The sequence below is a fragment of the Medicago sativa genome, chromosome 3 (assembly GCF_051527215.1).
Source record: "Medicago sativa cultivar Bolivia chromosome 3, Bolivia_mono, whole genome shotgun sequence".
NCBI lineage: Eukaryota > Viridiplantae > Streptophyta > Magnoliopsida > Fabales > Fabaceae > Medicago > Medicago sativa.
This window is the reverse complement of record NC_140751.1, coordinates 87,028,866-87,052,228: the sequence shown is the minus strand read 5'-3', so window position 1 is coordinate 87,052,228 and position 23,363 is coordinate 87,028,866. Positions and strand designations below refer to the sequence as shown.

The 23,363-nt window shown below is 33.8% G+C and overlaps 4 protein-coding genes and 1 non-coding gene across 5 annotated transcripts; 4 read left to right on the top strand and 1 right to left on the bottom strand.

Moving 5' to 3' along the window:
• The first annotated feature begins 489 nt into the window (after positions 1-489).
• On the top strand, positions 490-2,007 carry LOC146941415 (early nodulin-like protein 3). The gene is made up of 2 exons (XM_085755177.1): positions 490-654; positions 1,182-2,007. The coding sequence occupies exons 1-2, from the start codon at positions 510-512 to the stop codon at positions 1,844-1,846; spliced, it is 810 nt and encodes a 269-aa protein (XP_085611303.1). The 5' UTR covers positions 490-509; the 3' UTR covers positions 1,847-2,007.
• A 6,894-nt stretch (positions 2,008-8,901) lies between these two features.
• On the top strand, positions 8,902-10,390 carry LOC146941414 (uncharacterized). The gene is made up of 2 exons (XM_085755176.1): positions 8,902-9,360; positions 9,616-10,390. Exons 1-2 carry the CDS (start codon positions 8,983-8,985, stop codon positions 9,973-9,975), a joined length of 738 nt encoding a protein of 245 aa, XP_085611302.1. The 5' UTR covers positions 8,902-8,982; the 3' UTR covers positions 9,976-10,390.
• Positions 10,391-12,550: 2,160 nt separating this feature from the next.
• Positions 12,551-12,630, top strand: TRNAL-UAG (transfer RNA leucine (anticodon UAG)). Its single transcript has one exon. It is a non-coding gene; the product is annotated as a tRNA-Leu (tRNA).
• A 63-nt stretch (positions 12,631-12,693) lies between these two features.
• PLR1 (NAD(P)-linked oxidoreductase superfamily protein) lies at positions 12,694-16,755 on the top strand. The gene is made up of 8 exons (XM_085755174.1): positions 12,694-13,147; positions 13,669-13,762; positions 13,924-14,047; positions 14,203-14,304; positions 14,680-14,831; positions 14,941-15,034; positions 16,169-16,350; positions 16,452-16,755. Exons 1-8 carry the CDS (start codon positions 12,802-12,804, stop codon positions 16,453-16,455), a joined length of 1,098 nt encoding a protein of 365 aa, XP_085611300.1. The 5' UTR covers positions 12,694-12,801; the 3' UTR covers positions 16,456-16,755.
• A 2,639-nt stretch (positions 16,756-19,394) lies between these two features.
• On the bottom strand, positions 19,395-21,694 carry LOC146941411 (ubiquitin-ribosomal protein eL40 fusion protein). The gene is made up of 5 exons (XM_085755175.1): positions 21,547-21,694; positions 21,364-21,450; positions 21,134-21,236; positions 19,713-19,779; positions 19,395-19,615 (listed from the first exon to the last, which is right to left on the bottom strand). Exons 1-5 carry the CDS (start codon positions 21,647-21,649, stop codon positions 19,589-19,591), a joined length of 387 nt encoding a protein of 128 aa, XP_085611301.1. The 5' UTR covers positions 21,650-21,694; the 3' UTR covers positions 19,395-19,588.
• Positions 21,695-23,363: the final 1,669 nt, after the last annotated feature.

Below are 23,363 nucleotides of genomic sequence, written 5' to 3'. Positions count from 1 at the left end.
TATATTTTTTATAAAATAATTTTTTTTTAAATATAATAGTCGATAAATAGCTCTTTAGAAAACAAGTATACAATACTTGATTACTTCAGTTTACAAGTGTTTCATTCTTTTGGATCCAACTCAGCACCAATGTTCGTTTTTCCTTTTGAGATTTGCCTTAATGATACACTTTAATAGCCCCGCGTGAAACCATTGATTTATTTTGCTACAATTTGGCAATGATCCATTCTGCTGCTTAATACTCCTATTTGCCTTCAAGTTGCATATGCCTCTTTAATATCATCTTTCCCTCTTAAAAAATTTCCTTTTCATATGTATGGTAGTAATGATAATGAAATGATAATAACATTAAAACACGGCTAAAATCAATAGCATGATCATAGGAGACTGCCTCTACGTAGTTTCGGGTAATGATTTATATGGACAATTCACTATAAATACATATTATTACCCTCATCTACATCTCAATTCAATCATCATATAGAATTCTTTATCTGAATAACTTAGCAATGATGAGATATTGTTTTCTTTTGCTTGTATCAATTGTTATTCTCAACACTTCATTGTCATCTGGATACACATCTAGGGTTGATGGCAAAGAAGGCTACAATTTATTGACTAGCGGAATCAAACTTCTAATACACGACACCATTAGTAAGTCCTATCCAATTTTTCATTTCTAATATACATATATTTCTATTGATTTTTGTCCTTATGAAACAACCAAAATTTACGTATAATAATCAAAATAAAAACTTTTTAAAAGAAATTCAAAATTGGGCTTAAATATATTTTTAGTTGTCTGTGTAGCTTGTGCTAGGCGTTAGAGTATCACTGTTTCTCTTGGTTTTGTTGCTTTGGATTGGTTTTGGGTTTGGTTTTATTGTGCATGCATGGAAGTTATTTCGTGTTACACCAGTTTATTTGGCAGGTTTTTTAGAGGGGTTTCGGTTACTGCGTCTTGTGGTTTGGGCTTTATGTCCGTGTTTATGCCACTTTTATTGATGTGGGGTGTAATTTGTGGTTAGTGAAAGTAAAGATGTGTTTTGTTTTTTGATCTGGTCAACGACTAAAAACAAAAATATAGAACTTTATTGAGATTCAATTCTCATATTCAAACTTAAATTTTTGTTTTACTGTTACTTTATATGATATGACATGATTTGTTTTTGGGCATGCAGATTTCAAGTATAACAAAGAAACTGATTCAGTGTTGGTTGTAAACAAACAAGATCATGATTCATGCAACACCAAAAACCCTATTTACAAGATGGAAGGTGGAGATTCAACCTTTCTATTGGATAAGTCAGGTCCCTTTTACTTCATCAGTGGAAACATTGAGAATTGCCAAAAGGGTAGAAAGTTAAACGTTGTCGCTTGGTCTCCACAACGGCGATTAATGTCTCTAGCAGCGGATGCTCCTTCGCCAAGTATGGTACACGTTCCAGCAATGTCTCCTGCAGTCAATGCTCCGACACCAAATGTCATTGGTTGGAATGCTCCAGCGCCAAGTCCTGCCGACATTCATGCTCCATCACCAAGTCCAACAACCAATCATGCTCCGGTACCAAGTCCTACCGACAATCATGCTCCGACACCAAATCCAAGTGGCAATCATGCTCCAGCACCAAGTGCTACCAATATCCATGTGTCACCGACACCAAGCGCCACCCATAAAAAGTGCCATCGACGTCGGCACTGGGGTCTATGTTTTGGCTCCAAGTGCCACCGGGATTCATGCTCTGACACTGCGCCATCTCCTGGTCATTCGGGCTCTACAAGATTGAGTGGTTCTGTTGGTGTCAATGTTGTGGTGGCATTGATATTAGGAAGCCTTGCTTTTTAGAATGTTAGTTTTCGGACATTCATATGTTGTTACTTTCCTTTTTCTTGTCGTTGTATTTGGTCTTGCTCGTAGTTTGTGGTGCCTTCTAAAACATTTTATTTTAGTCGTTGATTTTAACTATTAATTATCAAATATATTTCCATTAAAATAAACTATTTGAAGAGGAATGATCCAAAAAAAAAACTATTTGAAGAGGAATGAGTTAATGTAACAAAAAAATGAACTGCCGCATGTTTTTCTAGGAGAATAATAGTTTTTTTTTTGTGGTGTCCGAGATTTGAACCCTGACGTTGCATGTATAATGCAACAACTCTTCCCGATGTTTATTTATGACTTCAAACTAAAAAACATTTGAGTTCTAAGTCTTCACATTTTGATTCCTCCCATCGATCCATATATCCTACATAACACAATATTTAGATTTACGCAGCTTTGCCTTGAGGAATGATAAAGAAACAACCATAAGTTTTTAACAATTTTTTTGAGAAATGATAGATCATTGAAGTTTGAAATATTTCTAGCTTCTTAACAAATTGGAATAGTTAGCTCGTGTTATTATAATATAAAAACTACTTCCAGTCTTTCTGATGTATGTCAAAATTAGTTTCACCAATTTGATTAAATTAATTGAGAACTTTTGATAAATAAGTGTTGAGGACAGCTTTGATAAATATCGAAAAAAAATCTGATATTCATCTTCAACACTCGTGTCACACAGAAGGCAGCTTTGAGGACATTGAACTTGTCCTTGTAACCACCTTTGATGCGTCGCCAAACAACCCCTACACACCCGCCAATAGATGAGATTTTCGCGGCGCAAGAACTCTCCATATATGTGGTTCCAACTTGGCAGCAGATCCTTCAAAATTAAATCACCCAGACTTAACGGAGTAGCACCCATTTCGATCATCTACCCACATAATTTTATCGTTACCGACTCAAATAAAGGAACTCCCAAAATGGTTTCCGCTACATCTGCCGTAAATAAATCATAAATTTTATCAACATTCTATCTTTTTTCTCCATCCATCGTTAATTGATTAACACACATATTATACACACCTTGGGTTTGAGGAGAGTACACCCAACTTCCTTAACCCCACGAAGCCATGGATCCTTCATGACTCTCACATTTCTATCATCACCAATCCTCCATCTACAACCATGTAAAAAAAACCTTATGTTTGGCTTCGAACTTTACATTGTGCTTGTAGAATATAGCATTTGGTTATCTTTCAAGTTTCGTTCCCCTCCTTAATTATTTTCGCAACTCAAAATATCATTAATGATCAGTAAAACAAAACAAAAATTGAAATACAAAAGCATTTTATTAAAAGAAAATGTCAAAATATAATATTATCTAATTAGTTGTCAATCCAAGATTTAAAAGAAACTTAAAAAAAGTTGAAAGCAAAATGGATTAGACCTAAAAACACAACACAAGTCAGACTAGTAAGTAGTAACTTAGGTTTCCACAACCAAATATCTTTACTCCTACGCGTTTAAGTGAATAATCAAGTTACTAGGACACGGTTTAATGACTCTCATCTTAAGAGGATGTACAATGAAGATTGAGAAACATGTTCATGACTTCTTTTATGATAGTCCTTTTTTTATTTCTCTTTTCTCATTCATGGATGTTCAACGAAAACATCTCATCGTACCCGCTTCTTCTTTTTGAACCATATTCCATGTTATTTTCTAGGTTTGCCATTGATGCTCTTATCATGTGTTTCATACATAAAATATCCTCATTTGAATAAATTGTCTTCAACACACAATGATTTCTTTTTAATCTCACATGATCGAGTATAGACTCTATGCTCTTCAACACACTCAATGGTACATATTCTTTAACATGTATTTTGTGTCATTTGTTATAAAGACCCAAATTTAATAAAATAAGATAAAATAAAAACAATACTTCTATTTTATGATCCATAAACCTGTAGTCATAGGACACGGTTTTTTCTACATTAACCCCTGATGAATTGGGAATAATTTACCCCTTTAAAAAAAATCATTTTCTTCATCTTTATTCTTAAAATTAGTTGTTGTTTTCATCTCAAGAACATTAAACTTCTTCATCTCCTACATTCAACATGTGATCTCCATCTCGTTCGTTTCATAATCAAGTCTTAATTGTGATCAGCGGTAATTTACCTCCAATTTATCACGGGGTATTTTATGCCTCACAAATGTTTTTTACTTACAATCAATTACCATTTTCATTTCAAAAATATCAAATTTTTTCATCTCTTTCATTTAACGTATGATTTCAATATCTTTCGCCCATTGACACCCGTTAACAATGCCCCAATATGGCACATTACACACCTAGTTTTTAAAAAATTAAAGTGTAGAACTTTAAAAACCACTCAATCAATGTAAGAGTGAAGCAACAAGAGATTGTGACTGTCTGTATTTAAAGTTTTGTTGCTGATATCACATATGATTCCTATGCTATCCATTGCCAATGTTTTCTCCATTAGCTTTGATTCTTTTCACAATCATTAGACGAATCTAACAGTAACACACGCAAAAAATGATTGGAAGACCAATCACTTCATCTTGGACTTTGAGGCACCTAATACCTAACTTTGCTCCCCAATTGGTTTGAGGGCCACCCATTTGGTACAATTGGCTAGGTGACACCTATCCTCTCTTCAAAAGCAAGAGGACCCCTCATGGCCGTAAAAATAATAGCTAATGAAAATGATATTCTTTACAATAATAGTTTGACGTTTACAAAAAGACTAGCTTGTGTGGAAATTCATCATACTTGCCCAAACGGAAAGCAAGGCTAATCATGGCCGTTTGAAGACAAAATTGGTGTCCTTTTCATGAAGAAAAAAAAAAGTTGGCATGGATGGTGAATGCATCTCTCCCCACGCAGTTTCTAGCACAAAATAGATGAAAAGAAAGGAAATAGTAGAGATTTAAGGGCATGATCCTGCCCTAGCTTCCTGGACTTGGACAAGACTCCTTAACCTGTCCGACCTTTGAAATTGAGAAAACATAAGTTGACAATTAAAAGATTATCCAACTGTATATGTTATAAATTATGTATTTTTATACAGTGTCAAATATGTTGATGATCTCCTCTCCAAAAAAAATGTTGTTGATCTTTTGATGTTTAAATAATATTGTTATTGAAATTTGATTTTCTTGGACTTTGGTTACAATATTGCATTGTTTGTGTTGTGTGCTTTTTTCAAAAAAAAATTAACATTTTTTCGTGTATCCCTACAATTTCGTTTTATCTAAATAATACTCTCTCAAATTTCATCTTAGTTTCTTTTTTCTCAAAATTTGTGTATTTTTTGCAAAGATAAATTTTACGGTACATAATTCTTTGAAAAATCAATACTTTAAAGCTTAATTTTATGGCGTTGAAAATATGAATAGTAAAGATAACTTATAGGTTAAAAATAAGAATTGTAAAGACCATGTTCTGGACCGGGCTTAGGCTCAGTCTATCGATAATCCAACGAGAACGCACAATTCATTCAAGAGTTTTACTTTTCCCACCCTATGATTTTCCTCACGCGCCCTATTTTTTCCAAAAATACCCTTACGTTTCCGGATTTCATAATCCGGAATGATGTTTTCCTTTGTTAAAGGGTGAAAAAATGAGTTATGAATTTTTCCGAATTTTGTAATCCGGAAACTTCATTTTTCTGGATTTTGTAATCCGGAAACTTCAAAAAATAGGGTGTGCTACATGATTTTTTCAATAAAATAGGGTGTTATGGCTAGGATTCTTGGTGCTGCTTGTTTGTCACGAACACCATATGATTGGTCAATTTCACAGCTATAATTTTTTGTTCTCCATCAAACATCACATTGGAAATTTGTCCACTCTTAAAAAACATGTATCAAGAGGTAATTGCTACTTGATGCGTGTTGGTGGTGTAAAATAGGAACACCATATGTCTGTTCGTGCAAAATAGGAACAACCAAATAGGGCGCGCGAGAACCCCATAGGGTGGGAAAAGTAATACTCTTCATTCAAAGGGTCAAGCTTCTTCAACATGCCAACAACGGCTAGCGAGGACAAAGGCTGCCCGGGACAGAGGTGGTTAAGGTCAAGAGATTGTTTTCAACCGTTATGGCCGCGACCATAAATGACTGGCTCCTTGGAGGCTTTAAAGGCCTATGTAAATGTACTTCTTGAACCAAAGAGAAAGGCACACAATTTTCTATCTCACACACTTGATATTTCCGCTTCGCTTATTTACTTGGGTGTTGGAGTGTTTGTAGGTATCAATATCACCCCATCAACATACTTGAAGCACTGCGTGTTTGTCTCTCTCAAAATTATCCTCTTGGTCATGTTCGGATCAGATGATATTTATGATACGCTTATTTTGAAAAATGACTATCGTAAATATATTTTTGCAACACACGTATTTTTAAAACTAATACTGCTACGATGACAAAAAAATATGCAGGGCTATTTTAATCGCTTCATGTGATTTGGTAGAGATATACTAAAAGGTGTTGGAATATATTTAACAATTTTCCTTTGGAAATTCAAATCACAAAGACAATTGGGGTTTCTAGAACTTTTGGTTACATTGCATATGTTTGTTTCGCAAAATGTTACAAATTCAACTCACTAGGGGTACAATAATGATCCTTAGTGTAGGGGCACCTTAGTTTCTGAACTTGGGAGTTTTTGTTTTGCTTGTACATGCGCATGTGACACTTCACCAAACACCAACATAGACAAACCAATTTGCGAATGTAATTAACCGTGGACGGAGAGCTTGATATATAAAGCGAAACTAAAACATTGTAAAGCTTAATATGACAAGGACATGTAGTGATGCAGCCATAATTTTTTGCTATAAAACAAAATCAAGGAATCAAGTGGTGTTCTTTAAGACTAATTAGTATGATTGGTAATAAATGTAAAAACTCGCTTTCTTTGATTTAACTCCACAATGGGACAATATTTTGTTTGTATTAGGCGACATTATTTGACCCTTATCTTGTGTTCTGTGTGCTTGAAAGTGTGCACTATTAAATTATTTTTATCTCATCTTATCTTCTATCTAACCGTCACTGCACAGCTTCTTTCACTACTTGTAGCTAACTGCCTCGCTCCAATTGTGTATAGCAACTCTTCCGTTGTAGGTAGTATGGTGTCGGACACGGACACCCCACAAAAATAGATGATACCATTCAAATATTTTATTTTTTAAGATTATCGTTATTGGTGTGGACGTGTCGAGAGTATTTCAAAGTCGTGTTCATGTTTGTGTCGGTGTTTCATATATGTATATTGTGGAAAATATTGCTAATGCTGCAACAAACCGTCCATTCTGAATTACTAGCATTTTCTAAAATATCTTGGCTTTTCAAGCAGACAAACAAACAAAAGAGTTGGTCCTAAGTTCAACTTTGTGGACACTACAGGTACAAACAAAGTTGAACTAGCTACTAAAATTAAAGGCACAAAAAATAATTTGATCTCTATTTTTACCTTTAAACTTTCGTTGCTACATTCAATTTATTCTAGTTACATGAGGTAGAAAAGATATCAAACAATTTTTATACAAATGCAGTTCCTTCATTTAACACGTGTAGAGACCAGCATTTGACTCAGCCATCAACTATGAGTAGAAAGTGTCTCTTGTCCTAATTACATTAGCCCTTTGCTATCAGATGTTTCAATAAAAACAAAAAATCCAGTCTCAACGATCTACATTTCGACACCTAATTAACTTCAGAAAACAACTTAAGAATAATGACATGAGATAAGGTTTTCTAGTCTCAGATCGAAACAACAAAAGATAGATAGATCCAACTATTGACAGAAACATTAGTCCTTGCGTAACAATCTAACCTCCAATTTAGCTGGAACTTACTATCAAACATCACTTAGTGAGAGTTTAAATGATCATCTTAATGTGCCTTAAATGTGTTGCCTACCTATCTAATACTAACACTTTAGATTGAAAGTGCGTGGTCGTGTTACCCAATTGATACCGAGACATGTTCTATTCAATTATTTTATTTTCTTAAATTATACAGATGTGGTGTCGATGTGTTAGTCTCTCGATGTCTTGTGTTAGTATTTTGTAGTGTATATATATATATATACTTTTTTTTTATGTGGTGGTCGGGGTTTGAACATGAATCTTGCATATATTATACATTGTTCCTACCAACTGAGTTAAGCTCACGATTGACTATATATATGGAATTTATATGGACCTTTGTTTGTGTTGGTTTCTTATATATTAATATTATTGACCATTAATTAATTATGTATAATCATGTGAGTTGTTATTTTATATTTCTTGAACGTCTAAAACAATATAAAACATATACACGTAAATATACCCGTTTATAGATATTTTAGAGGATTACTTCACACAAGCAAAATAATGATACGGCTGTTTACAGCATCGAAATGCATCTAGTCAAGAGTTCTAAAACTTTACAATACAACAATTAGGTACTAATGATATACCAAAATTGTGAAATTAGAAAGATTTTCCAACAATTTATTCATAATGTCAATTAATTATTTAAAGATGTAATTTACTAATTAGTACTAACAAAGAAATGAAAGCAACAGAGACGTGTGGCATGAACGTGACAACTCGTGACAAGTAAAGAGTTCCTTCTACAAATGAAATAGATAGGGCCATTAGATGTCCTACACCAAGTAAACTAACAAAGATAATTTCTTCACCGTTTCTTTTTCCACCCTATGAATTTTCCGCGTTTCTCGCGTGTCTTATGCAGTTCAAATTATATAATCCGAAAGGCACAAACACCCCATAAAAACTTCAAAAAACGCGTTGAAATGTTTCGGATTTTAAAATCAGAATAGGGTGCGCGAGAAACTCATAGAGTGGGAAAAGTATCGGTCTAATTTCTCTCTACATAGCAAATAAAAAGATAGTAAGCACCACACGTTTTCTAGTACCATAAGTCACTATGATCCTTCCTTTACAAGTTCCAATAACGTGATACAAATAACCTTGACATACATTCTTTTTTAGCTATATATATTCTACACCCTATTCCCCCTCACCAAATTTTAATCTTTTTTATTATTAAACAAATCTTCCTTCAAATTCCAAAAATTCAAAACTTAGGCCTTGGCCATATATAATATGATGGAGGAAGAAGAGAATATTCATGAAGGGTTCAAAGGAAAAAATGTTGAAAGCATGAGTTGCTTAGAGACACCTCAGAATTCAAAGAAGAAAAACAAGAAGATAGAAAACAAGAGAAGGTTTAGTGATGAACAGATAAGATCATTGGAATGCATATTTGAGTCAGAATCAAAGTTGGAGCCAAGGAAGAAGATGCAACTTGCAAGAGATCTTGGTTTGCAGCCTAGACAAGTTGCTATATGGTTTCAGAACAGAAGAGCAAGATGGAAATCAAAGAGGATAGAACAAGAATACAGAAAACTCAAAGATGAATATGATAATTTAGCTTCTAAGTTTCAGTGCCTTAAGGAAGAGAAAGAGTCTTTGCAATCAGAGGTAAGTTAGTAGTTTGGTTCTTGTAATTGTAACATAACTAGAGTTGTGTCTCGATAAACAGCTTAATTTAATTTAAACGAGTTGAGCTATTCGTGAACTATTCAGACTCAGCTCGTTAAATACTCGGTTATGTTCGTTTGTTTAGTTAAATAACATGCTCAAGCTTAGTATTAGGCTCGATTAATTAAATGAGTTGAACTTAAACCTTATAGACTCGACATTAACTTAACCCTGTGAATTTTTTTTTCCTAACAGGTTCAGAAGCTAAGTTATATGGTGGAAACATCGCATGATGGAGGAAGGGAAGCTAAGGAAAATAGCACAGAAGATGGTGGTTCAGGAAATGGATACAACAATTGCAGGTTTGAAGAAACAAAGCAAAGATTTTCAAATGAGGGTTTGGAGGATAAAATCGTCATTTATTCAGATGATCAAAATGAAAGAAGCACAACATGGACAGAGAAAATTGAGGACAGAGGAAATCAACTTTTAAGAAATGATGATCATACAGAAATTCCCTTGACAACAACACTTGAAAAATGGTACAATGTTGATCCATGTGGTATGTTAGATCAATCATGCAATAGTTCTCAATGGTTGGATTTTTGGACTTGAAAATTGCACCATGTTCTTCTATGTTGCAATGTTTGGTGTTTCCTTGAAAAAGGAACAAAGAATGGTTCAAAACATGCAAGTTCAAGGAGAGTGTCCAAGCTCAAAAAAATGAAGTTTTGTAGGCTTGATTTGATAGGTAGAGAATTATGATAGCCTCTCTTAATTCATTTGTTTAGAGATTTGGAAGAAGAAGGAATAATGTGAAAATTTCTCTGTTTTGTGCAATGCACACGCTTACATGCCTTTTCCATCCATTTGCTTGTGTCAGTGTGATGTATTTTACCATTTCTAGTTTTATAACTTTAGCCACCACCTTGTTTATTTGTATGATCATTGTAACATATGACTTGGACTCACATAACATAGGTGCAAAATAAATATTGTGAATGAGATATTGCTTGACTTTATGAAGAAATTTATAATGTATAATGGATATTTTAATTTCTTATCTTGTAGTAATGATCAATTGCCTTTTTACACTGAGTTTGGAATAATTATGCAGGTGATAAATAATCAACTGTATCTGACAGTATTATTTTAATGTTGTCCTATAATAAGCTGCTAAAACTAAATCATGCAACATTCTCAAGCCGTATAATTTGATAAAAACTAGTGAATCTCATATGGTAACTTCTCTAAAAGGAGTAGAGTTTTGTATATGCATTATTACAGTTTTAAACAGTGAAATAATCAGAAAATATAAAATAATTAATCAACTATATATGATCGAGTGTGTTTTATGCGATAAGAAAGTACCACTTAAGTTGAAAGGAAATTTCTATCGGACATCAGTCAAACTAGCGATGTTGTATGGTACGGAGTCTTGGGCGGTTAAGAGTCAACATGAGAATCAAGTAAGTGTAGCAGAGATGGGGATGTTGCGTTGGATGAGTGGTAAGACTATACGTGATAGGATTAGAAATGACACCATTAGAGAGAGAAAGTGGGGGTAGCACCTATAGTAGAAAAGTTGGTGGAAATTAGGCTTAGATGGTTTAGATATGTAGAGAGGAGACCCGTAAATGTCGTCGTAAGAAGAGTAGATCAAATGGAGGAGAGTTAAGTTTAAAGAGGTAGAGCATGACCTAGAAAAACTATTAGAGAAACCATTAGAAAGAATTTAGAGGTCAATGAGTTGGATCCAAATATGGTTTATGATAGAACACTATAGCGTAATTTGATCCATGTAGCCGATGGTTGTTTTTGTTGTATATATAACCGAGTGATAATTAATCAGTGCATACTTAACTTAGTGAAACCTTGAGTTAAATAAAACTTGTGAAACTAATGATCCAATGGAATATCATTTTGTTTGCTTTTAACTCAACATCATATCCATATCCAATACTTATCCTAGTCCCTATAAAAAGCGGTAATTTTCATTACATCATAAATACACATTAAGAAGTGAACAAAGTTGGTTAGTTATTTCTAATTGGTCCAACTATATTTAAAATTAATACATGTTTTTTTTGAAGAAAAAATTAATACTCCCTCCGGTCTCAAATATAAGAAAATATTTCTTTTTTAAGTTCATTGAGTAGTTAATGTATCTAGTTTACATTGTAAGGCAGATACATTAATTATTCAATGAATCTAAAAAATGAATCTTTTCTTATATTTGAGACCGGAGGGAGTACATGTTATGATGCGTTCTTTTCTACCAGCAAACATATTCCATCAATTTGATTTGATCCTCAACAGTTTGAAAGGAACGACACGACCCTGTAGTTATAACCTTATTATTTATCAAAAAAAATGTTTGTGATTTATTTCACTAGAAAAAATTTATTATTTCATTTAGGTCATGATCCTCTATCAAACATACACTTCAACTTAACTTTGTGAAGGCTTTTCATCGTGGTTCTTGCTTATTCTTAGCTCTAAATTGGTTCTGCTTGGATTTCGTATTTGTATCACAAAATGTTGTAACATATTTCTACCACAGTCCGGTCTTAAATTGATGGTCGAAATCATTTGTAATTAATTTTATCTGTCTATAGTATGAACCATCCAATTTTAAATCAACGGTCGAGATCGTCTATTGAATCAAATTATGTGAGCCTGTTAATGCAAACAGTTCGGATAAAAAAAAATCGTTGCTCTAACATAGTGCTCACTTAATCTTTGATAAAAATAGAGTGATTTTGTTTTCATAGAAGAAAAAGATATTGTCATATCAAGAAAAAAAATGTGAGAAAATAATGCACTAAGACAATATTTGTAGTTAAATTTGTTCACAGACAAACAACTCTTGTTGTTTTCATACTTTAGCTAAGACAATTGATTTTGGACCAATTGTTATGTACTTGACGTTGTAACATATTGCTTGAAAATAGTACATTAATTGATGACACTTAGTCGTGATGGCTTCGCGATAATTACTACTAATATTTAGCATTTTACAATACATATACAAGAAAATAGTATACTAATTATTTTTACAGTTATTTCTAGTGTGGTACTCTTTTTTTTTTTTCCAGATTCAACAACTTAAGTCGTACACTGACACACATCAGTTTCGGAACCTGATTTAGTATATATGTATAAAACATGAGACAACACAATCAATACAGACAGTTTGGCCGAGTGGTCTAAGGCGCCAGATTTAGGCTCTGGTCCGAAAGGGCGTGGGTTCAAATCCCACAGCTGTCAAATCAAATTTTTTTTTTAATTTTCTTATTTTTAATATTAGACTATTTTCTTTCTTAATCGACCAAACTGATCCATAACACGATACCATGATGTTTCAACAACAGTTAGTTTACCACCACACAGCGAATTAACTACCAAAACTGATTTGTGTTATGTTACATAACAATAACAATGGCACTCTCATCTTGCTGCAGTTTTGTTGTTGGTTCATCAAATATTAACAACCCCTTACCATCGTTTCCTTTCAAATTCCCTTCCCTATGGCCATCATCCACCCAAAACCAGAAGCTCAAGATGGGGCCTCTCAGTGTGTCTCCAATGGGTTTTGGAACTTGGGCATGGGGTAATCAGCTTCTTTGGGGCTATCAAGAATCTATGGATGATGACCTTCAGCAAGTGTTTAACATGGCTGTTGAGAATGGTGTTAATCTTTTTGATACTGCTGATTCTTATGGTACTGGAAGGTTTAATGGTCAGAGTGAGAAACTTCTTGGGAAGTTCATTCAAGATTTTCGAGGTTGGTTCATCATACTTTTCCTTTAATTTGGTATAATTTAACTGAATTCTGCTAGATGCATGTGCCTTTTTATCAATGTTAAATGTAAATATTAGTGTGATGAAAGAGGAAGAGATGATGATATGGATTATGAATTAGATTGGATTGGATTGGAAAAGGGAAGGAAGGCGATATATAGCTCAATTAGGGGATTTATAATGGCTCCTTCATACATGCCTTACTGACTGTTTGGATAAGTAGCTCAATTAAGCACTTAAAACACAAGTGTCTATGCATAAGCTATTTCTATAACAAAAGATAAAATAAAGTCAGCTTGTTTTGATATAAGCTATTATGGAGAGCTTATGAAATAAGCTTAAAACAACTCAAGGACATTTCAATCTGTCATGTTATTTTTGTAAGCTCTACCAAACAGTTTCGCAAGTTCTTAAGTCAGTATATAAGTTCTAATAAGTCAGTCCAAGCAGGCTAATGAGAAAACATAATAGACATAGTACTAAATTTTGTATGCACTTCCTCAGAGAAAAAGGGGAGCCGGAATGAAATTGTGATTGCAACAAAATTTGCTGCTTATCCATGGCGCCTTACACCGGGGCAGTTTGTCGATGCTTGCAGGTAGGCTTTTGATGTTGATATGTTCCTATTCTGACTGAATGATATTACTCGACTAATATACTCATTCCTATTATCAAGTTCTTCCTACGCGGAATTCCATTACAAATATTTGCTTTACTTGTTTGCTTATGCCATTGAACTTGAATGAAATGAACTTTCAGGGCATCACTAGATAGGATGCAGATTGAGCAAATTGGGATAGGACAACTGCATTGGTCAACTGCAAATTATGCTCCTTTTCAAGAATTAGCTCTTTGGGATGGTTTAGTGGCAATGTATGATAAGGTTACAATAATTCATGTTTAATACTAGGATCACATTAGGCTTTAAGTGAACCATACTTTAAAGACATTTGGGGTGCTAAAGATAATTTTTTACTTGCAATTTTCATATTTCTTCAATGATCAAAGTTTATGTCTTTATTTTATATTGGCATCCAGGGTTTAGTTCAAGCTGTTGGAGTAAGTAATTATGGACCAAAGCAGCTTTTGAAGATACATGATTACTTGAAAAACCGTGGAGTTCCGTTATGCTCAGCCCAGGTAGAGTGTAATGCATAATTGTAATGTTAACATTCAAATTTTGCTTTTGGAGAAATGCCTTTTAATCTCATTAGTGACTAATAACCATGGTTTAGTTGTCAAGTTAGACACAAATTTCCTTAAGAAACTACAACAAAAAAGGAAAATGATAAGGCAGAAGAAATGAATTGATAACAAAACTAGTGACTATAATACAGCATCATGCCTCATTGAGTTTCTGAATGAGAAATGAGTTAAATAAACATGAGTTGCCAGAATGACTAAAAGAAAAGTGATTCCTTCAAATTATGCTGTCATTATGCCACAACCGTTCATTTATTGCCTTGGTCTTCTGGTATACTTCCATTAATCATTTTAACAATTTTAACATTTCAGGTGCAATTTTCTTTGCTAAGCATGGGGGAAGATCAACTAGAGATCAAGAGTATATGTGATTCTCTGGGTATTCGCGTAATTGCTTATAGTCCTCTAGGACTTGGAATGCTTACTGGGAAATACTCAGCATCCAAACTTCCAACTGGACCAAGGTGTGTTGACATCTACGCAAATATTTAGAACATTATTAAGTGGTTAACATTATAGCTTAGCATCATTAACTTTTTTTGGTGTACCTTTGTTATTAATTGCAAATCACAGGGGATTGCTATTTAAGCAAATACTTCCAGGACTGGATCCTTTATTGAGTTCCCTGAGAGATATTGCAAATAAAAGACGCAAAACCATGTCACAGGTAATCTTTTTCCTATTTTTACCTACTACTTTCGTTCTTTTTTATAAGCCCCTTTAGCATTTTGTGTATAAATATCACTCAGTTGCTCAGAGGTAGTACTAAAATTCTCATTGATGTCTTTTGACTGTCAATTCATTTGAGGCAAATAAATATGTTCCAAGCCTGAAGGGCCTGAAGGTGTACTGTGTAGTGGTATATCTTGCATGAGTGGTTTAAGGCATTTTTTTTATCAGTAGGAATCGTACTTGGTATTCTGAAGTTTACAACACACACACTGCGCATCAACCACTTGTGCTAGACTTCGGTAGTGGTTTAAGGCATTTACCATACGTATCTTTCTTTTAATCCATTTTATCTAATGTGGAATTAATCACTCACCTTTGAATTCCAACAATAGTGCTAGTGAATGGGGTCAATGAATAGATAGTGCTATAAATGTTCTCTCCATTTTGTAGATTTTATTTTCCTCACACTTATTTGACAAGAGCGTTTCAACTACCAAAACCTGTAATTTTCACATTAATCAACCGCATGCTTACAGTTCCGTCTACTTTGGCACCGGTAGGCCCTGCAGGCTTGGCCCATCTTCTGGAGAACATAACTTTATCCTATTATGCTGTCATACTCAGGCTATATGCTTCTTCCTTCGGTCTTCTGATCCAATCTTTTGTACACTACTACTCCGTGTCCTTGTTCTGAGCTCCAAATGCCAATATTAAAAACCCGGCACAACAGAAAACTAAAACCATGCTCTGATGGTCATAGAAAGCTTGTGAATAATAGATTATTCAATTAAAGGATTATATGATATCATACGTCATTGATATTTGATGTCACAAAGTAACTGTTTTATCTTGTCCGTAACAACATCAGAACTATTCCCACTTCATTATCAGGATCATCCACCAAAGAAGACAAACCTTAAATGTCAATTCATTCACTTTTTAATGTCGTGCTTGCGAACACAACTTACTTTTTTAAAGGTTTTAAACTTCCCTTTAAAGAAAGACCAACCAACCCACATAACTGTCCTTGTCCTAGGTGTGTTACAACTGACAATGTCAGTCACTTACTCTGACCAACCTTGCCCGATCAAATAAATTCATTGTCTAACGCATCACATTGTTATGTCAGGTTGCAATAAATTGGTGCATATGCAAAGGTACAATTCCAATTCCTGGAGTCAAGTCAATAACACAAGCAGAGGAAAATTTGGGTGCTCTGGGTTGGCGTCTCTCCTCAAACGAGCTACTTCAGTTGGAGGATGCAGCACAGCAATCGCCTCGCAGGATGATCCAAAATATTTTTCAAACCAGGTATACATGTTATCCAGTTTATCAATTATAGGCCAGATATTTCAAGGTTAATAAAATTTGTAATTATTAGTGTTTCATGCAACTTCTCTTTCATATGCTAGATGATATCAGCAACAAAGCCCCAGCAGCACAAGTTGCAGACTGAGAATAACAAGACAATGTCTCGTGGTTTTTATCATCTCATAACAAGAAAACCAGGGTAGATTGTTTAACAATTTCACTTGTACTCGTCCAGAAGAGATACATACGACGAACAAATCGTCCCTAAAGCAATCGTCATTTTTAAAGTATTGTAGTTACGTGCATATTGTGAAGAGTTGTGTAACTTCAAGAGCACCAATCATGATCATCCAACTTAATACTTGGACAATCATATAATGTCATTAATTTAATTTTTTGATCAAATATTATAAATTTATCAATATGATTCAACTTTAACAAGGTTGTTGACAATCATATATTTTTAGGATACAAAAATATGATTCACCATTCAAACAAACAAAGTCCCAAGAATGCTCAATAGTTTTTCTTTCATCTGCAAAAGGCAACACTACATTCTTAAAAAAAAACTAAAACTAAAAAAGTCCAACCTAAACCGATTGAAGACTTATACAAGTAATATCAATTTTATAAGGTATTTACAGATTACATGTTTCATCGCCTTAAATGAGGATATCCTACAATTCCATGTAGTATACACTATTCAAAGTACTGAAAACAAAATATAAAAAAATATTGGAATTAATTTGTTCAATGATTGATGTTTACAAAATGAATTAGAATTTCTCAAAGACATTTTAAGACTTGGTAGAAGTGGGGCTGAAACTAAAAATTGCCAAACACCTAGAGGCTGACTGAGATTGGCAGAAAATACATCAGATCAGATAGAATAACAATGCATCAGATTGAATAGAACAACTGGAGTGCCAACTTTATGCAGAATGGATCACAATCACTCGCGCTAGAATTCTTTTGTGTATGAATGTCACTAAACTGCGGTAGTACTAAAACTCTCATGGATGTCTTCTGACTGTCGATTAGTTTGAGGCAACTAAATATGTTCGAAACCGATGTAAAACTAACCACTCACCTTTGAATTCCAATAATACCAATTACTTAATGAGGTCAACGAATAGATAGTGTTGTAACTGTTCTCTCCATTTTGTAGAATTTATTTTCCTCACAATCATCTGAAAGGAGCATTCCAACTACCAAAATCTATAGTTATCACATTAAGCATGCGCATGGTTACAGTTCCATCTACTTTTGCAAAGGTAGGCCATGCAGGCTTGGCCCATCTTCTGGAGAATATAACTTTATCCTATTCTGCTGTCATATTCAGGCTATAAAGCATCTTTCTTCAGAACTATTCAACTCTTGTCAAAAAAAAAAAAAACCAAACATCAGAACTATTCCGACTTCATTATCAAGATCACCCACCAAAGAAGACAAACCTTAAATGTCGATTCGTTCGCTTTTTAATGCCGTGTTTGCCAACACAACTTACTTTTTTAAAGGTTCTAAACTTCCCTTTAAAGAACTACCATCCAACCCGCATAATTGTCCTTGCGCTAAATGAGAATGTTGATCGCGTACTATGACCAACCTTGTCCGATCAAATAAATTCACTGTTTAATGTATAACATTGACATGTCAGGTTGCAATAAATTAGTGCATATGCAAAGGTACAACTCCAATTCCTGGAGTCAAGTCAATAGCACAAGCGGAGGAAAATTTGGGTGCTCTTGGTTGGCGTCTTTCATTAGACAAGCTGCTTCAGTTGGAGTATGCAGCACAGAAGTCACCTCGCAGGATTAAAGGATTTTCCAAAACTTCAGTTGGACTGTTGGAGCTGCTTCAGGCCAAAACATTTTCCAAACCATGTGAACATGTTATTCTTTTCAAAAATTATAGTTCAGATGTATAAAGGTTAATGAAGTTTGTAGATATTAGTGTTTCACACGACTTCTCTTTCTTATACCAGATAATATCTACATCAAAGCTTCGGCGGCACAAGTTGCACACTTGAAAATTAGAATAACAAGCAAAAGCCACATGGTTTTATCATCTTGTTACATGAAAACCAGAGCAGAATATTGAAGGACTTCATTTGAACTCGTCAAGAAGAGATACTATACGACGAACAAATCGCTGCAAAAGCATGATCATCCAATTAACTATTTGGATAATCGCCATTCAAAGGAAAACCTATTTGGACAATCATATAGTGTCGTTGATAAGTAATTTTGATAAAATTTATACAGCAAATTTTACTCACAAGATAAAGAAAGTTTAATTCAAGAATGATTTACTTTGATACACTGATAATGCATTCCTGAATCCGTCCCTGCCATTGACTCTTTAAATAGGAAAATTTTGTAGTTGGTGCATCTAAAAGCAATTGAAATAACAAGTAAACATCCTAAATGAAAAATGGACAACCAAATTAGTTTAACAAATATCATTGCGTTCCCAAAGAGACAGAATATTTAGCTTGGGCCCTCTCAACCATTCACGAACCAAACGATCAGGACAAAAAGTGATTATCTTTGACCAAAAATATGCCACTTCTTGAAATCAAATTCATATACAGTCAGAGTGAAGAGTTTGCACACCATCAGCAGATTATAGTCATCAAATCATTAGACACTTTGAACTTTTCAAATGACCACTTCTAAAGTCACACATTTGTGGTGTGCCAACAATGTAACTTTTTACTCTCACAATGCATGAAAATTAATAGGTAATAAAATGTGTACTACTTGGTCCCACTTGTAAAAAGAAGTAATAGGTAAATTATTTTTGTTTAATGATGTAAAGATGGTGGAACATATTTAAGTACTTTTCATTAGAGTCCTTATTAGTGTATTGGCATTGGAGTCATTGAGTCCTTAATAGATACTTTTATTAAAAAATTATAAATAAGTGATGTGTCACGTGAGGTCCATTTAAGGAGTCCTTGTTAGGGACCATTGTGGATGCTCTAAGTTTCGTCCCGCAGAATATCACCAAAAAAGCAACAAAATTATTGTACCAAAAAAAAATAAAAAGCAACAAAATTATGTCATCGCATACAAGAGTAGCATAATTGATTTAACATGTCTCAATCCAAAACAAAATCATCGACAAAACTGCCAGTTCAACTTCCAACAGAATTCAAACAATACTAAGAAGCTAATTATCAAAGGGCATTTTCCAGTAATGACAACAAAAAAGTCCTTCCAGCAATCAAAGCAGTCTACTTGATCTTCTTCTTTGGCCTCAACTGCAATACAAAAAATATAATCCATTAAGACTAAATAATAATAACAACTTGCAAGATTTCATTCAATACGACAGGCGCAAGTGATAGAACACTGTACCTGGTTGCTGTGTCCGCACTTCTTTTTCCTGCAGTTGACAGCACGAGGGTGTAAACGTGCATAGCACCTGCACAGCACAATTATAAGTAAGCACACTGGTTGTACACATCAATGTAGATTAGCCCCGCTTCCAATAATAGATGGCAATTATAATTCAAGTGGTCTGACATTGAACAGAATAATACAATATAACTAGGTAATCATATAGTATCACATAAGATGTAGGGTATCTAATATTTATCCTCTAACATGCACCCCCTAGGCAATTACTATTATTTTGCAAATGAATACCTTTGGTTTCAAAATCATGTGTTTTTGAAGTTCACACGTAAGCAGATATCTAAGGCAATACAATTTACTGAATTGAATGCTTAAGTCACAAAATCTCAATCCAGACAGGTTTCAAACATTAATAGATTTGCCAGTAAAATAATCTCTTTTTATGGAACAGTTTTAAGACAGTTGGCCAATTGTTTGAACGAAGATGTGATTCATACACTATGAAGTATGGACACAGACACCAGACACGACATTGACACGAATACGTCGACAACAATAAGATTTTGGGAAAATGACCTAATTTAATGTAATCAGAAGTGTCGGTGTCGCGTCGAGTCTGACAGTTCACGAGTCGGACAGCGGGACACACTTTCAATCAGAAGTGTATGTGCAAACAGAGTTCATACATCTGTTGTTTCGGAAATATTCTAGCTCTTAGTCTAAATTTATGCCCAGCAAAATATCAACACAACCAAGGTATTTAAATATAAAAGGTATTGTTATCACGGAACGAGGAGAAGAACCTATAAGTGTATGCCATGCCAAACTGAAGAAAACCATCATTTTCGAAGAGGCTGTGTTCTTCCTATCCCATATATTAACTATTTGGGTCTTGTTAACCGGTGCCCCCGGGGCACTGGATAAGGAATCTATAAATAGAATTTCTGTCTTGGAAATATAAACTGTCACTTTTTATCAAGTAATAATTACATTACTTTTTAATAAAAACTTGCTTCATTTGGTGCTTAACCAATGCCCCGGGGGCACTGGTTAACATTCTCCTAACTATTTTAACATAAAACCTATGAATTTGCACTTATTGCAAAACATAGTGCCAAAGAAAAGTAACCTTTTTAAACATTCAGATGATTTTCCTACAGTTGTCAACGAGGAGCACTAAAATCATGTCAAAGGCACCAACAAGGGTATGTGCCTCAAAAAAATGTACAACCTGAACCTTAACTAAAGTCTAAAGTGTTCATTTTAGCAAATTTTATTACACATCAATCATCAAACTAGTTATTCAGAACATAAGAACTACATTTGCAATTACTTCTTTTTGAATTAACAAAATACAACTGCTTGCACATCAAAATCCAATCCAATACCAATAACACAAGAGCCAGATTGTGCAAACTTACTTGCGGCAGATAGTCTTATCCTGGTTATACTTCCTGGCCAACGCCATCAAAGAAGGCTCAATGATTCCACCACGAAGCCTCAAAACAAGATGCAAAGTTGATTCTGTAAAATCAAAAAAGATCTCATAAACCCCAATTCAGACAACAGTCATTCAACGTAACTAATAACATTCAATCTAAACAAGCATATCAAATAAAATTTCTCAAAAACATGAAATTCAGATATTAACCTTTCTGGATGTTGTAGTCAGCAAGGGTACGTCCATCTTCCAACTGCTTTCCGGCGAAGATCAACCTCTGCTGGTCCGGGGGAATTCCTAAACAATTGAAAGAGAGAAACAAATGAATCAAACAAAAACGAATCAAAGGAAAAAGAGAAAAAAATGGATCTGGTTATTTGAGTAAGGACGAACCTTCTTTATCCTGAATCTTAGCTTTGACGTTGTCGATAGTGTCGCTTGACTCCACCTCAAGGGTGATAGTCTTGCCGGTGAGGGTTTTCACGAAGATCTGCATCTTCTCTCTTCCGCCGCTCAATTTCTCTCTTCTCCAATCTGGTGTCAAAGTTTGTAACTTTTTCTAATAGGCGTATATATACGAGGTGATAATAGATTAGGGTTTTTCAGCGGAGTATTTCGTAGCCCATTTTACTTTTTTTTTTTTTTGCTTACATAAATATTTGATTTCTATAATTTCGATAAGGGTTAATTAAGTTTTTAGTCCCTATAAATATTTACAGTTTTGTTTTTAGTCCCTACCAAATAAATTTTTTAGTCCCTGTGACATTTTTCTTAAGCATTTAAGGGACTAAAAATGCTGATGGAAAAATTTTATAGGGACTAAAAATGCTGATTGAAAATTTTATAGGGACTAAAAATGTTGATGAAAAATTTTATAAGGACTAAAAAGTGTGATTTTATTTTGTAGGGACTAAAAACAAAATTCTGAATATTTATAGGGACCATTTACTTAATTAACCCTTTCGATAAACATGTCAAATTTTGGTTTTAATCCACTAAACATTTTCAACAATTTTGATATCGAAATTTTTTTCATCGCAATTTTGTGTCTCTATTTTTAAGTTAACTCTTTTTTTGACAAGATTTTTAAGTTAATTTGTACTTACCATTCTTGTTTTTGGCTGAATTTTTACGTAGATGTATAGAATATTATAACAATCTCTTGTATAAGAATTTATAAATTTTTAAGTAATTTTAAGCGTTAAAAATTTAAAATTCATATTTAACCTATAACTACAAAAAAAAAATTCAAAATTCTGAAGAATAAAGGTGAGTTTATTTAGGAGTTGTCACGAAAAACATTTGGAACAATAAAACTTGCTAAAAAAATTGAGACATATAAAAAACAAAATTTAAGATTTTTTGTTACAAATATTTGAGGGGAAATGTTAACGAGTGCCTCTGGGGCACTCTTTAAGGATTATAAGTAGTAAGTATTTGTGAAAAAGTGTGTAATCATTACATCGGAAATCGAAATAATTGACTTTTTAAAAAAATAGTAATTGCTTGTTTGGGATGCTTAAAGAGTGCCCCGGAGGCACTCGTTAACAAAACCCTTCATTAAAATTGATCTCACGACCTTGCAAGTGAGTCAGCTCCAAGAAAAAAAATAGAGTGGACAAATTTTCATTAGCTCAATTATGTAAAATTGAGTTATTTTTTGTTTGTATACCAACAAATGTATTTTTAGTTTTTTTTTTTTAAGTAACAAATGTATTTTTAGTTGTTAACATATATAAATTATAATTTTTTAAACATAATGATAATTATTTTGTCACCAAAAGCTTATGTGGCAAGGGTTTGATTATGTGGCATTGTATGAGTTGATATGCTTATTTTCATGTGACTATTTTTGTGTTTGTTACGCGTTAAAAACAAAATAACAAAGAAACAAATGGTTAGACTTAGGGCCACAATTTTCTAAATCGTTAAACCTTTTTCGCGAATTCACAAAATGTTATGTTATCAACGAGGGTTCGATCCTCCATTAAGAAATTCAGGCAAGGCATACTTCCATTGAATACAGTAAGTGCATATTTTGAAGATGCATCTATATATCTTTGAATTAGAAACTTGAACTATTCTTAAGCTTCCATTGTGACGATGTGGCATGCTTTAGAGATGTTTCTCATCTCTATTTTTTTTAAAGCTTCTCATCTCTAATTAAACATGATCCACTATATTTTACAATAATGTCATTCTTTAATAGT